General features: G+C 34.9%; 1 protein-coding gene across 1 annotated transcript; it reads left to right on the top strand.

The window, feature by feature from the left end:
* Positions 1-785: 785 nt before the first annotated feature.
* Positions 786-4,745, top strand: LOC140858533 (uncharacterized). Its single transcript, XM_073259344.1, has 4 exons — positions 786-988; positions 2,653-2,723; positions 4,039-4,125; positions 4,581-4,745. Exons 1-4 carry the CDS (start codon positions 811-813, stop codon positions 4,602-4,604), a joined length of 360 nt encoding a protein of 119 aa, XP_073115445.1. The 5' UTR covers positions 786-810; the 3' UTR covers positions 4,605-4,745.
* The last annotated feature ends 10,714 nt before the right edge of the window (positions 4,746-15,459 follow it).

Raw genomic sequence — 15,459 nt, 5'->3', positions numbered from 1 at the left:
CATTCTCAATACAGCGTATTGGATAACTTGATTAAGATGGACAAATTTAGGGATGCTTAATGGTGATCTCTACCTGGATGAAGATGATAAAAAAATGTTTTCGATAAACTGAAGACCATGGATGTATTTAGGGTTATATTGGGTACTTAAATGGTACTCATCATCACAAGATTGCTATGGTGTATGGATGAGGTTGCAGGCAGAACTCTCAAGGCAGGATTCTGCAATAACACTGTTCTTGTATATTTAACTTCCGCTTTCCTAGCATTCGGCTATTTTGTCCCGAGTCTCGAACTAATGTGAGAGCCTTGATTATGTGCGTTTTGCGTCATAATTTACTTCATCAATATTATCTTAACATAAGAAACGTTGATTCGAACTATTTACACATCAAGTTTTTAACTGTCTACCGTAAGTCAAATTGATTAAATTTAAACTAAACATAAAAATGAGTAAACTTTAAACAAATAAAAAAAAGGAGTCTGATTAAGTTATATATATATATATATATTAAAGAAAAAAACTTATAAGTATAGGACTACGAGTTCAAGTTTTTTTTTGATAAAAGATTACGAGTTTTTTTTTTTTTTTGGTGATAAAGACTACGAGTTCTACACTCAAAAAAAAGATAAAGACTCACGAGTTCCAGTTAGTCAAGTCCTCATGGCTGGCAAAAGTATAGGACCATGGATCCGTACTCAATAGTCTACCTCGTGCAATGCATGTGCCCGGCACTAGCTGGAATTTAACGTAACGGGCGTATCTTGAACGCTGCAACGCCGTTATTTCAGACGATTCCTCCGTATTTCCATGACCTCTCGTCTTCGTCCTCTTTCTCTCTCCTCAGACCTAATAGCATCTCCCAGCTTCTCGCGACCTTCCACAACAATGGCGGCCCGGGCGGTGCTTGCGTCCTCTCTCCGGCGATTGTCTTCTCCTACTCCATCGGCGAAGCTGATACCCCGGCGTGGTCTCGCCGGTGGCGGAGGTTGCTTTCTCTCTTTTAACCACTTCGTTCTATCTTTTGGTTCTGATCCTTGTTTGGCGTCTCTTTCTCGTGATTCATTACCACTGCTCGGTCTAATGCCCCTAATGCACTCAATTCCATGTTGGCATGGGATTACCTTTTCCTCTGCGCCTTTTAGTTTTCTCAAAAAGACTCACCATATCCTTTACCTTCGAACGATCTGATCATCGCATATCGCCTTGCGATTATCCGTAGCCGAGGATTCGATCTGAACGCTTCAAATTTTAAACCCTAAATCTTCGAATCCAATTTTCAATCATTATTGGATCGATCTTTGGGCGTAGAAAACATTGAATAGTGGAATCTTGATCTGGATCTTAGTTTTAAAGACGTAGAAAACAAACTAGTCTGACACCATGGTTAGGAATGATTTTGTTAATGATCCTCATTGTTGATTCTAAAACATCTAGTTCGATTGCTGAAAACTATGGGTGACTATTTTGTGCCAGTTTGGTATTGCTTCTATTTTCTGTTTTGTTTTCAAAAGCCTAAGAAGAAAAATAAACTAGATTGTAAAATCTTTAGAGCTTCTGGGAGCAAAGCTTCATTGCTTTCAAAAAAGAGCGCAAACAAAAGCAAGGAATAGAAGTTGTGTGCAAATGCTCTCATCATAATTAATCTCCATGTGGTATCTAACTATTCCATAGAGAAACAAAATCATAACTAATTAATTTACTATAGCATTTTTTCTAAGCATGTTTCTTTTCTTTGTTTACAATTAACTCTATGGAATTGAACACATGTTTGCAAGCAAGAAGCAGGTGCTCAAATTTCTTATCTCTTATTTAGATGTATTTGTATCTATTAATATTATCACCTTTGTTGGATGCGCACTATAGTATTATGAGAACGTGATACTATGCAATAAATTGGCAAATTTACAACAGGAGACAGTTATCTGATATGGGCACAAATATGACAAGTGTACTGAGAAATTTTTTTTTTTAATCAATGATCATTATGTTTTAATCAGTTAATCATGACAAGTAAATGTTTTGCCTTAGCATAATCAATATAGTGTTTATTGAAGCATAACTGATCGTGTCATATATGCTAAAATTTTAGAGGTGGTGCAATATATGCTTTCAGATATGCTTTTATTATATCCAAGCTTTCTATCATCCAAGCCAGGCTGGGGCGACCTTTATTTTGGTCTTCTCCCGTTATTATAAACTACTTGGTTTTATTCATTGTCTTGTATTGGTGATTCTGGATTGATGTTAGTTGTATCCAATTTTGCATGTCCAAGTCTGACCCTGAACAGCTAATTGGTCAAATGTTTAGAACAGAATCCTAGATATAGCTATACGGTGTGATTCAAAATTGTCATTCTCAGGTTGTCTTCGGTTCAGGCTAAGTTCTTAAATCAAATTCTTTTGCGGTCTTTATTTCAGTCTTTTAGCACTTCATAACATATAAACAATTGTTCGTTGAACCATTAATACCTTAGTTTGATGCTTCATTTCTGGGCGATCACTGGTTAATTTAGGAATTTCTGTAACTTAAACCATATTAGAGATGGATATTAAACTTGGTATTTTTTTTAGAATGTATTGCTTTTCATCTTGCTCAAATTCTCATTATATGGTTGGATTCAATATATTCATTATTCCTACACATTGCAGATCATCATGGACCCCCGAAGGTTAATATTTGGGAAGATCCACTAAGCCCATCTAAATGGAAGGAAGAACATGTAAGTTTCTTTTCATGCTTGGAAGTCTATAATTCTCTTAAAAGCGGGCCTTAAGGTATTCTAGGAACAAGACTGGTTATGAGGTTTTTTGTCAATTAGTTAAAACTATTGATTTTTTGCAGCTCTTGATATCTGAAAACAATATCTTTACCAAATCTTTAGTAAAAGGTAGATTTATTAGGAGGGAAAGCTGAGCTGATATGGCAAGTGAGTGCATCAATCTGACTCCCTTATCTTGACAACACACTAGATCCAACCATCAAGACTGTTGTGCTGACTGTGGAATTATAGTGGGGTGCTGTTTGAACTTTGCAGTTAGATTATATTTATATATTCAGAGATACTGAGCTATAATATGGCCCATACTAGGATTTTTTTTTTTTTTTTCTGTAACATATTTTCTAGAAAGTTTTAGTAGAAAGTGTGGCTGGAACATAATACTTTTACGGCTGTGCAGAATAGAATAGCTAGATGCTTAACAGCAATTAGATCTCCCTTTTGTTTTTTGAGCTTAAAATAAACTCCAATTCAGTTAATTTAATTACAGCTATTGTGTTCATATAGCTTAATTTATGCTGATTATCAAAAAACAACATGGTTTGCTACTTCAAAAGAATATCTGTCCACTGGGATAAGTTCCAAAAAAAAATTGATTTGGAGTTCCTTTTCCGTATTGGATTGTTGCAACTTTTATGGTACATAATACTACTGGACTCCATGTTGTGTAATGTCTGATATATTTTAGTCCAGATCAGTTGCTTGTTTTTGAGTTTCTTACCCCAGAAGGGCAGTCCAAGGAATTCAGGGATAAAAATTAATTTGCTTGCTTCGGTGTGGCGAAAGGCGAATTAATTGCTTGAGAGTCTCTGAATGCACTTCATACATGCTGCACTTGTCCTGTGCATGTGCATGCAGGATAGCTTAGGAGATATCAGACCATAGTCTTTACATATCTAGATCTACCTTTTGCAATCTATATAATCGATAACCTGATAGGAGCATCCAACCATCCTAAAAGTAGTTAGCATGTAGATGGGCTCTTTTTTCCTTCATGAATAAATTATTTGAATATTAATACATCAAAAAACATGTGTTTAATGTTCCAAATACCATTTCACATGCTTCCCTATCCTATGATTTTGATATAATTGTGATTTTTAGTAATTTGATTGCTAAGCATTCTTCTGAAAATATGTGAAATTGTTAATATTTTCCATTATTTCATGGTTGTTATAATTGAGGTGTTATCATCTGAAACATATTTCTTTAATTTTTTCTGGTTTATAAACTGATTAGATCTTCTAATCTTTTGCAGTTTGTATTGGCGAGTTTAGGTGGTTGGTTTTTGCTAGGCTATGGTGGATATAAGCTTTTTGGTGGAAAGAAAGAAAAGAAGGAAGAGGTAATTCTCTTTTCTTGAAACTATGCGGCTGCAATCTTGATTTTAGGTATGTGAAGCTCCACTATTTGACGTCAATAGTGGAGACACCATGTTAGATACAAAAATGTTGCTTCATCTTCTTAAAAATTTCAACACCCAGAAACAAAAGGCGCAAGTGCACATGCACCCAGATGCACTGTTCTTTTGGTACCCAAAAGCTGATCTGAAAGTAGATGAAAATTTCAATTATTTATGGCATGAAATATTTTTTTGAAAATATTATGGTGTTAATGAAAGATAACCAGCTCTTCCCAAAAAAAAAAAAAAAAAATCAAAGATAACCAGCAACTATTTTTCCTTCAATTTACATCAGTTTTTTACTTCTGCATATGGCACTTAGTTATCGATATTGTTCTGGTTACTGAGCTGAATGTCTCGTAGCAAATTATGGGACTCTGTTTTGCTCATTGTTACAGGTCGTTGCAGCATCAGCGCATTAGACTTGATACTGTTGCAAAATTATGTCTTTGGGAATAAGTAAAATGTGTTTTGGTTCATCAAGTTCTGGGTGATATATTCCAGAATATGGGCCATGGATATTGAGAACTTTTCTATTTTATGCCAAAGAATTTTTTGTTGTATGGGAATTCTTTTATGCTGTGTCAGTTTTCTCGGATCAAATTGCTATTTAGAGAATATCCGTGAAAAGTTATAATATGATTTTCATGGTTTCACAAAATCTTGTTTGGAGATTGATAGTTTTTCCAAGCATGGGTCCTGCGGCGCCCCCAACGCAAACCCCGCCCCACCCTCTCGCAATGTATATGTGTTTGCTAAACTAGAAGGCAGGTTCATTTCAGTCGAGCTCCAAAATGGCTTCTTCCTCACTTGGCGAACTGAGGAAGCGTTTCTTTTTTCTTTTGAGATCCTCCCCAATTTAATCAATTAATTAAGTAGATGAAACCTGGGTTTTACTACAGTATTTTTTTTAATAATATTTTATTCTTCTCCGCTAGCCCCTCTCCCCTTTGGTGCCCGCTGCTCCTTCTCTCTCACCCTCCCACAACCCCTCCCCCCACCCCCAAACCCACTCCGGGCCGTGCCTCTTTTGCTCTTTGTTCCTTTCCATCCATCTTGATGGCTCGCATCTTCTCCGCTCTCAGTCCCTTCCCATCTATTTTCGATAATTTTTTTTAAAAAAATAATTTAATTATGATATAAAATAATTTAATTTTAGAAATATTTACTGTATATGTATATTGGGATTTAAATTAATTAAAATTTGAGTGGTTTATATTTAATTTGATTGTCAAAAATAAATAAACAATAAAAAGATTGAAACGTTTATATAGTGATGAAACCCTGACATAGAGAGAACTAAAGAAGAAAAACCCGGTAGTTACAGTGAAATATAAAAGGGAAAAAAGAAAGTTAAAGCAAGAAAGAAATGGAATAAGCTGCTGATTTCTTCCCTTCAAATGATCTGTCCGGAGTGTGAATCTGTGGCCGATGATTGCGACTTTTTGGGCGTTATACGGCGCGACATTTGAAGATGCAACTATCTTTGGCTTCACGTATGGTGGAGTCCAGAGGGTGGAATTGAAATCCGCCAGCATATGGAGTTGAGCCGTGAGGGAAAGTTGTCCAGATTTAAGTTGCAAAGTGGCATTTAAAGAACAAACGCTAGTGTGCCTCTTGATGTCCTCACGTTGTCAATTTATCTTCGAAGAGGTTTGGTAGCCACAAGTATGATTTTCAAAAAGTAAGATAATTTTCTAATGAGTTTCATAGCTCGAACTACATCTAAAGATGAAATTAGTTTGATGATATCTATTCGGATCTGATTTTATATCCGAATCTATCTTGATGTGAATAAAAATTTGAGTATTTAACTATTTGTATCCATATTGGTATGCATAATATATATATATATATATGGATAGACAATAATCTGATTTGTATTCGAATATTTAATTTTATTTCTGATTTGTATTCGAATATTTAATTTTATTTATAATTTTATTTAATTTTATATAATTTATATTAATATGATATTAATTTGATTTATTATGTACATAATAATATTTTTAATTTTATGATCATAAAATTTAATTATTTGATTTATATTCATATTTATATTTATATTTAAAATAAATATAAATATAAATTTTTATATCCGATATATATTTATATCTATATTTATATTTATATTTGTTAAATAGAATACATATATTAGTGTCCAAATCCATTAGGTTGTCACTCGGAAATTGCAACGACTCCCGTGATGAATTAGGCCGCTTGCTTGAGGAAGTTTAATGCAATTGTTTTGCTCGTTAAGTGTCCTATCAGCATCAAGGGTTAGGGGCCGCGGGAAAAGTAGACCTCGGGAGCAAGAGGAGAGGTTGAAGCATTCTATAATCCAGTATTCCCGACCAGGGGTCAAGCCAAAATCAAAGCCCTAGGAAAATTTTGATACTACAAAAGAAGCTATCCGTGCATTGGATGATGGTTTTCCCAATGGCAAGCTGCACTTCTTGAGCACTGTGATGACGACAATAGTGGTTGATAACCCGCGGTGAATGCTCTCGATGTGCCTGATAACCACCCAGGATGGCAGTCAAAAAAGCGACGGAGGACTACCAGTCTAGAATTCGTCTGCCCACCAGTTATGTGGTCTGCTTGTGGAATGAGGGGTTGCCAAATCTGTCTGAATGGTGTGCTGAAGTTGAGTGATAAGTAATAGGGTAAGCAAAAGTCTCATTTTGGTCTCCCATTGAAGACTTGGAGTAGTTGATGTGAAGCCCTGACATTATCTCAAAGATGGATAAATCTATGAGGCTTTGCACATAAATCTCTTGAAGCTTTATATGGATTTAGCAAACTTGTGTAGCATTGGTGGCATTCACTAATATGTATGATGCAAACTTGACATTTTGGTCTAGAAGGATTATGCAAGTGATTATGATCACAACCTGATTGAAATCATATGTCAGTACATGGTGGGTAGATGGGGCACCTGTTATATTGAGACAAGCCTTATCCGTTGGGTTGGCTTCTGTCCTTTGCTCAAAAAATTGAAACCGTATGTATTCTGTTGATTTTGCCCTCTGTTTGGCGATTTCCATTCAAAGCGCTTTGGGTTTGCCCTTCCACTCGTCAGACTCTCACACGGAGCCTCCAACTTACGCCCCTCGGAAATTTGGGAGATGTTTTGGTTGAAGATCCATCGCACACAAGGTATGCAGTCTCAGTTATCGCTCGGGCAACGTGGACCACTAATAATTTAATAAAAAAAATGAAGTTTAAGATCCTAATGCAGTCTAAGATCTTAGAAAGAAAAAAAAAATTGAAGACCATATTTTACCCCACGAGGATAAAACACAATGATAAAGGAGTCATGGAATGTATGTATGTACACACACACATACACATATACATACATATGCATATATGTGCATACATGTATGTATCTATGGATACGTATGTATGTATCTTTGTATGTGCACGTGCGCACATGTGCGTGCGTGTCTGTACATGTATCTATATGTGTATGTGTGTCTGTGTGCGCACGCATGCATCTCTCTCTCTATATATATATGTGTGTGTGCACGCGCGCGCACCTGCATGCATGGGTACATGCGGGTGCATGTATCCGTGTGCATGCGCGGTGCAAATATTGATGTCCAACTTCTGGATACATTAACAAATGAACTAAGTGAAAATAAGGCCGGCAATAGTAGTCCTTGTCTAAAAGATAGAACGAACCTCTGGAGAGTAATAGGGCCATTTTTGTTATTTAGGTTGGATGTAAAGCAGTCTCATAATGACTGATGCCCCTCATAAAATTTTAGATGGTAGTTTTTACAATTAAGTTAAGAAACTGGTATGTGAGCCTTTGGTAGAAAGGTTTTGTGAATTATAGAGGTGCATTTTGTTTTCTAACTCTTGCTATGTAAGAAATGGCATGTGAAACAAATCACTCATGTCCACATGTAAATATACCCTTACCCTGCTTGTTATGCATGGAATGTTCCATTCCATTTTTTGCATCTGGATGAGTGGCTTGATGTCATTTTTGGGTAATGTCAAAGGGAGTATCAGTATCAGATATTTATCTAAGCTTAAACTATTAGCTTTGAACTTTCCAACGTGTGCTAAATCCTTGATGTCCATTTGAATTAATTTTCTACTCTACTTGCATGCTTCTACTGCAAAATAACTGGACAATGCTGGTTATGATGAACTCGCCAAAATAGCCACCTATTAGAAATTCAATAATGTGGATGTATCTTCTAATTTAAATAGGAATCATCTTAAATAACAGGTATGGGGACTTGAATCTATGAAAGCATGTTATTCGATTGTCATTGTCAATGTCACAATTGTGACATTTGGTGATGCTTGTATTTGCTGCATATTCCCATGCTTATAATCTTTCAACTGCTGGGAGAGTACTCTTATGATGTTAAAAAAAAGTAAAGAAGAGGTACAATAATGAGTTCATTGGCTCTGCTTATATATACTTAAAAGAACTGTGTCTGTAGGTTGTGCAAATGTTTGTGTAACACCCTGGTCCAAAATCAGCTACAGCCAAAATCAAAAAAAAAAAAAAAGAAAGAAATAGGGGAGTCTTCTTCCTCCGTTCACCGGCTCCCAATCGGAGTCGGAGACAAGCTCCCTCCGATCCTATTTAAGAAGGAGATCCCTCCTCTCTTCTTTCCATCGAAAATTCCGGGACAAAACGGCGGCAATCGTCGGAAATTTCTCACGGGACCCATCACTGTGACGTCCAATTTCTCGGAAAAGCTTCGCCGGCGACGGAGGTAAGCCTCCTCTCCTTCCTCTCTCCTTCCCTTCCTTCCCGTGCCGATGTGCACGCTTGCCGGCGACCGGAGTCGCCGGATTTTGTTGCAAAAAAAATCCTTATTTTTGCCGTTTTCCGTCGCCGGTGGTCACCGCCGACCACCGTTTGGCCGCCTCTTGCCGCCGGATCATCTCTCCTTTGGCCGCCGACCATCCCCGCACCGACTGCACCGCCGGCCGGCCAACCAAGGAGGGGATCAAAGATCCCCTGTTTCGGTCAAAAATAAGCCACGGGAAGAAAAGAAAAGAAGGAAGAAGAAGAAGAAAAGAAAAGAAAAGAAAAAGAAAAAGAAAAAGAAAAAGAAAAGAAAAGGAAAAAGAAAAAAAGAAAAAAAAAAAAAAGAGAAAGAAAAAATAAAAATAAAATAAAATAAAGAAGAAGAAGAGAAAAAAATTTTCTCTCTGTCCTCTTTCTACCTTCTCTCTCCAATTTCTCTCTCTAGATTCTCTCTCTATTTTCTCTCTCTAGATCTTTCTCTCTTTTTGTGGATTTTATCTCTCTAAAATCTTTCTCTACTCTCTCTCTGATTACATCACAGACCCTAGGATAAATTTGAAATAAAAATATGATGATTTGAGATTGCTCCGAAATTCGTGTGGTAGATCTGATCCCAGTCCGATTCTATTTGAAATTTGTAACACTTGATTCATATTGAGTCACCCTGATAGGACCTTTGATGATCTCGATCATGATTGCCTCATCGAAAGAATACGAAGATTCTCTCTCCACTTTCTCTCTCTAAATTTTTTCTCTCTTCATGGATTTTCTCTCTCTAGAAGTCTTATGGATCAGTGGAGGATCTAGATACTTAGATAAATCCTAATTTTGATTAATCCTAAGAGAGGTCCTCGATTTGTGTTATTAGGATCGATTATCGATAATTTTCTCCATATATGATCTTTATATTTGATCAGGATTATGAAGAGATGATTGTCTGCAAATGATATCGAGTGGAATATTTTGTTAAAGAATTCATAAATCAAAGAAGAACATTGATTTTTGTGCTTGGATCAGTCACCGGTAAAGGTAAGAATCTCTGTACATGATCATCATTATATATGTTATTTTATCGTTGGTTTTATCTCCTTGATTTTGCAACGTTGGATTTGAGATCGATGAATTTGTTATATCTGAGATATTGTTATTTATTTATGTGATTTTGAGCATGAGTATGCTATATCAATACAAATGTATCAGCGATTGATGGCATGATTATGTGTATGACATATTTATTACACTGCAAAAGATGAATTGATTAATAAAGTTAAATATCATAATTTTATGAAAATGAAAAGAAAGAGAAATATGGTTTGGACTGGCCTTGTCATGTGGAATAGCTTGCCAGGAGCTTATGCCTGGGACAGCCCCCACAGGCTTATATGTGGAAGAATATGATCCGAGAAAGATCATGAAGAATCTGATCCGAAAAAGATCATGAATGATTTGATCCAAGAAAGATCATGGCCACTTTGATCCGAGAAAGATCATGAATATTTCGATCCGAGGAAGATCACAGAAATCGATCCGAATAAAAGATCGTCGCATGATCCTGGTAGTCCAAAGCCAAAGCCAAAGCTAAAGCTAAAGCGAAAAAGAAAGGAATTAAAGATGATGTGATAATAGAAGAAAATAGAAAGATAAGACATGAAACAATCGTTGAATAAAATTGTTTCACTTATTTAACATATGATGATGCATCTCTTTTGATAAAACAGATAATCTATAAATATTTGCAGTATTTTGGACAGTGAACATCGACTTTTATGTGTTATTGTTTATTTTTATTTTCAGATTATATTATTATATTGATGTGATATGAAAATTCTTACTGGGCTGTAAAGCTCACACCCCTTCATTTTCTTTTTCTTCTCAGAGTTACAAGATGTCCATGGTTGGCTATGGTATGGATTTGTGAGTGAGCGGATGCATAGATAGAGTACCGTTGATACCTGATCAGAGGATTGAAGGAATGTTAATTGTAATTATGCAAGATTTTATGAATTATTATTGAAATTAATTGTTATGGATGTTAAGGTTGTAGTGATTTAATTTGGCCTTGCATATTCTTTAGGGCTTGCTCTAAGGAGTGTGCGGCCATCACGTATCCGACCCGGGTGTTGGGTTCGGGGCGTGACAGAATGGTATCAGAGCTCAGGTTATGATCATTAAGGATTATAATATAAGTGATTTAAATATTACAGAGTAATAATAGAGCTTAGGTTATGATCATTGGAGATTACGATATAAATAATTAGGATGTGATAGAATAATATCAGAGCTTAGGTTTAAGATCACTAAGATTATGAAGTGATATCAAAACTTTATGTAAGATCAATAGGATGTGACAGAGTGATATCTGAGCTTAGAGCTTAGGTTATGTTTATTTGGAGACAATGATACAAGTGATTAGGATATGACAGAACAGTACTAGAGCCCAAGTTTAAGGTCACTAGGGATTGTCATATAAGTGATATCAAAACTTTGGGATTATAATCACTAGAATATGATTGATAATATCGGAGTTTAAGATTTTGATCATTAAAGGTATGATAGAATGATATTAGAGTTTAGGTTATGATCACTAGGAAATATGATTTAAGTGGTATTTGAGTTTAAGGTTATAATTATTCAGAATTGTAATTTTAGTGATATCTGAACTTAGGTTATGATCATGAGGAACATGATAGATATAAAAGAGAAGATTCAATATTTAGATTTCGAATCAATAGATATTAAGATGAAATTTATGCATAAGTGGCATATGTTATCTATAATAAAATTGACGAGTTATATCTTAGATTTCAATTAGTAAAGTTGACCTAAGTATGAAAGGAGTTGACCTTGGAATAAAGTGGGAGGTATTGATAAGTTATGTTGAGTATACTAGAGGATTTTAGAATGTAAAATTTATATGATTGAAGATCATGATAATTTTTTTAATTTCGATGATAATTGTCTGAGCATTATGAATTTAGACTTATCAAAGAAAGTTAATTAGGGTATGGTCTAAGAAGAAATTACATCATATGAGAGAGAAATATTTTTGAACACTGGACCTATAAGAGGTCATATATGAAACCCAATCTTAGATGAAAAAAAAAATATATATATATATATACTTAAATTTTATTATGAGAATATGAGATACACATCTTGGTGAAATTTTTGGTTACTCAAAATATCATATTCTGAATATGATTCTTTGATCTTTCAAGTTGCATTGAATTTCAAGTCAATAGTTTATTTTTCTAAGTGGATCAAAAGTATTTTGATATTGTTGTTAAATTAAAGAAAAAAAATTATTTTGTCAAAGTATGATATACAGGTTATGATGAAATCCTTAATAATTCGTATTACTATCTTTGGATTTTATTTTTTTTAATTTTTTTTTGTGATTATTGAAGATGGTGAAGTGTATTAATTATTCAAGTCAAAATTTAGATATATTTTTTAAATTGAACTAAGACATCTTGCTAGTGTTAAAATTTGAATGACTTATACAAGGGAAAAGATTTTTTATGGATTTATCGATTAATATTAAGGGTTGTGATGAAGAGAGCTCTATAAGAAAGTTGATTCTACTCATGAGGATGTTGGCTTGAGTTCTTTTAGTTGTCAAGTTAGAATTAATTCTTTTAAAAAGAAAGATTGATTTAGAAATTATCTAAATGATTGTAAGGTAAATTTAAGATTAACTCCAATTAATTCTAGACATGTCGGATTTTTGAAGAGTGATGAAACTTATGCAATGATTTCAAACATAGAAAGTGGATCAAGATTTAATTTTTATATGCTATATCCGAAGGTAGTAAAGATAAAAAAACTTAAAATTTTGTCCTAAGTCTTATATGAAATTTGAAGGTTGGATCTATCTTGGATTGATCTAACATATAAGGATATTTTATCTTTGATAGACTTATATAATTTGGTAAGTTGAGATCAGAGTGCGCAGCAAAAGCGTGATGGTCTGAATTGATTAGAAATATTAAACCTTTAAATCAAAAGTTATGATGGAATACATTAGTTGCAAATAAGGAAGGATTTTATTGATAATGAAAGGATGCTATAAATTTTGATCTAATCTGATCATAGCCTGATAATTTTTGTCAGTAGATTGTTTCATTGTAGATAATGCCAAAAAATTTTAGATATCTCAAGTTTATTAACAGCTTGATAATTCTGGTATTAGTTCAAACTTAGAAAGTCCTAATATAGATCTCATATTTTTTTTAAAAAATTAATATTGTTACTTAAACTGATATAGAAGATTGAGATTTTTTTTTAAGATGAGAGTCTACATATAAAATTTGTTGGAAGATCATGAGAAATAAATAATATATAAGACATTATCGTAAGCTTGAGAATGACATGAAGAATGTATACTTTGAAATATATTTCAAACAATATAACTTAATTTCGAGGACGAAATTATTTGAAGGGGAGGAGAATGTAACACCCCGGCCCAAAATCAGCCACAGCCCAAACCAAAAAAAAAAAGAAAGAAAGAAAGAAACAGGGGAGAAGACTCCCGAAGGGAGTCTTCTTCCTCCGTTCACCGGCTCCCAATCGGAGTCGGAGACAAGCTCCCTCCGGCCCTATTTAAGGAGGAGATCCCTCCTCTCTTCTTTCCATCGAAAATCCCGGGGCAAAACGGCGACAATCACCAAAAATTTCTCACGGAGACCCATCACTGTGATGTCCAATTTCTCGTCGGAAAAGCTTCGCCGGCGACGGAGGTAAGCCTCCTCCCCTTCCTCTCTCCTTTTCCTTCCTTCCCATGCTGATGTGCACGCTTGCCGGCGATCGGAGTCGTCGGATTTTGTTGCGAAAAAAATTCTTATTTTTGCCGTTTTCTGTCGCCGGTGGTCACCGCCGACCACCGGTTTGGCCACCTCTTGCCGCCGGATCATCTCTCCTTTAGCCGCCGACCATCCCCGCACCGATTGCACTGCCGGCCGGCCAACCAAGGAGGGGATCAAAGATCCCTTGTTTCGGTCAAAAATAAGCCACGGGAAGAAAAGAAAAGAAGAAGGAAGAAGAAGAAGAAAAGAAAAGAAAAGAAAAAGGAAAAAGAAAAAGAAAAGAAAAAGGAAAAAGAAAAAAGAAAAGAAAAAAAAAAGAGAAAGAGAAAAATAAAAATAAAATAAAATAAGAAGAATAAGAAGAGAGAAAAATTTTTTCTCTGTCCTCTCTCTACCTTCTCTCTCCAATTTTTCTCTCTAGATTCTCTCTTTATTTTCTCTCTCTAGATCTTTCTCTCTTTTTGTGGATTTTATCTCTCTAAAATCTTTCTCTACTCTCTCTCTGATTACATCACGGATCCTAGGATAAATTTGAAATAAAAATATGATGATTTGAGATTGCTCCGAAATTCGTGCGATAGATCTGATCCCAATCCGATTCTATTTGAAATTTGTAACACTTGATTCATATTGAGTCACCCTGATAGGACCTTTGATGATCTCGATCATGATTGCCTCATCGGAAGAATACGAAGATTCTCTCTCCACTTTCTCTCTCTAGAATTTTCTCTCTCTTCATGAATTTTCTCTCTCTAGAAGTCTTATGGATCAGTGGAGGATCTAGATACTTAGATAAATCCTAATTTTGATTAATCCTAAGAGAGATCCTCGATCTGTGTTATTAAGATCGATTATCGGTAATTTTCTCCATATATGATCTTTATATTTGATCAGGATTATGAAGAGATGATTGTCTGCAAATGATATCGAGTGGAATATTTTGTTAAAGAATTCATAAATCAAAGAAGAACATTGATTTTTGTGCTTGGATCAGTCACCGGTAAAGGTAAGAATCTCTGTACATGATCATCATTATTATGTTATTTTATCGTTGGTTTTATCTCCTTGATTTTGCAATGTTAGATTTGAGATCGATGAATTTGTTATATCTGAGACATTGTTATTTATTTATGTGATTTTGAGCATGAGTATGCTATATCAATACAAATATATCAGCGATTGATGGCATGATTATGTGTATGACATATTTATTACACTGCAAAAGATGAATTGATTAATAAAGTTAAATATCATAATTTTATGAAAATGAAAAGAAAGAGAAATATGGTTTGGACTGGCCTTGTCATGTGGAATAGCCTGCCAGGAGCTTATGTCTGGGACAGCCCCCACAGGCTTATATGTGGAAGAATATGATCCGAGAAAGATCATGAAGAATCTGATCCGAAAAAGATCATGAATGATTTGATCCAAGAAAGATCATGGCCACTTTGATCCGAGAAAGATCATGAATATTTCGATCCGAGGAAGATCACAGAAATCGATCCGAATAAAAGATCGTCGCATGATCCTGGTAGTCCAAAGCCAAAGCCAAAGCTAAAGCTAAAGCGAAAAAGAAAGGAATTAAAGATGATGTGATAATAGAAGAAAATAGAAAGATAAGACATGAAACAATCGTTGAATAAAATTGTTTCACTTATTTAACATATGATGATGCATCTCTTTTGATAA

The sequence above is a fragment of the Elaeis guineensis genome, chromosome 6 (genome assembly GCF_000442705.2).
Source record: "Elaeis guineensis isolate ETL-2024a chromosome 6, EG11, whole genome shotgun sequence".
Taxonomy (NCBI): domain Eukaryota; kingdom Viridiplantae; phylum Streptophyta; class Magnoliopsida; order Arecales; family Arecaceae; genus Elaeis; species Elaeis guineensis.
Note: the sequence above shows the minus strand (reverse complement) of the source record. Positions and strands in the feature narration are given on the sequence as shown.

What these genes read in the sequence shown, in the direction of transcription:
- LOC140858533 (XM_073259344.1), top strand. Translation starts at nt 811, where the DNA reads ATGACCTCTCGTCTTCGTCCTCTTTCTCTCTCCTCAGACCTAATAGCA. An exon ending in CTAAATGGAAGGAAGAACAT is followed by an intron (nt 2,724 to 4,038) that starts GTAAGTTTCTTT and finishes AATCTTTTGCAG; the next exon opens with TTTGTATTGGCGAGTTTAGG. An exon ending in AGAAAGAAAAGAAGGAAGAG is followed by an intron (nt 4,126 to 4,580) that starts GTAATTCTCTTT and finishes TCATTGTTACAG; the next exon opens with GTCGTTGCAGCATCAGCGCA.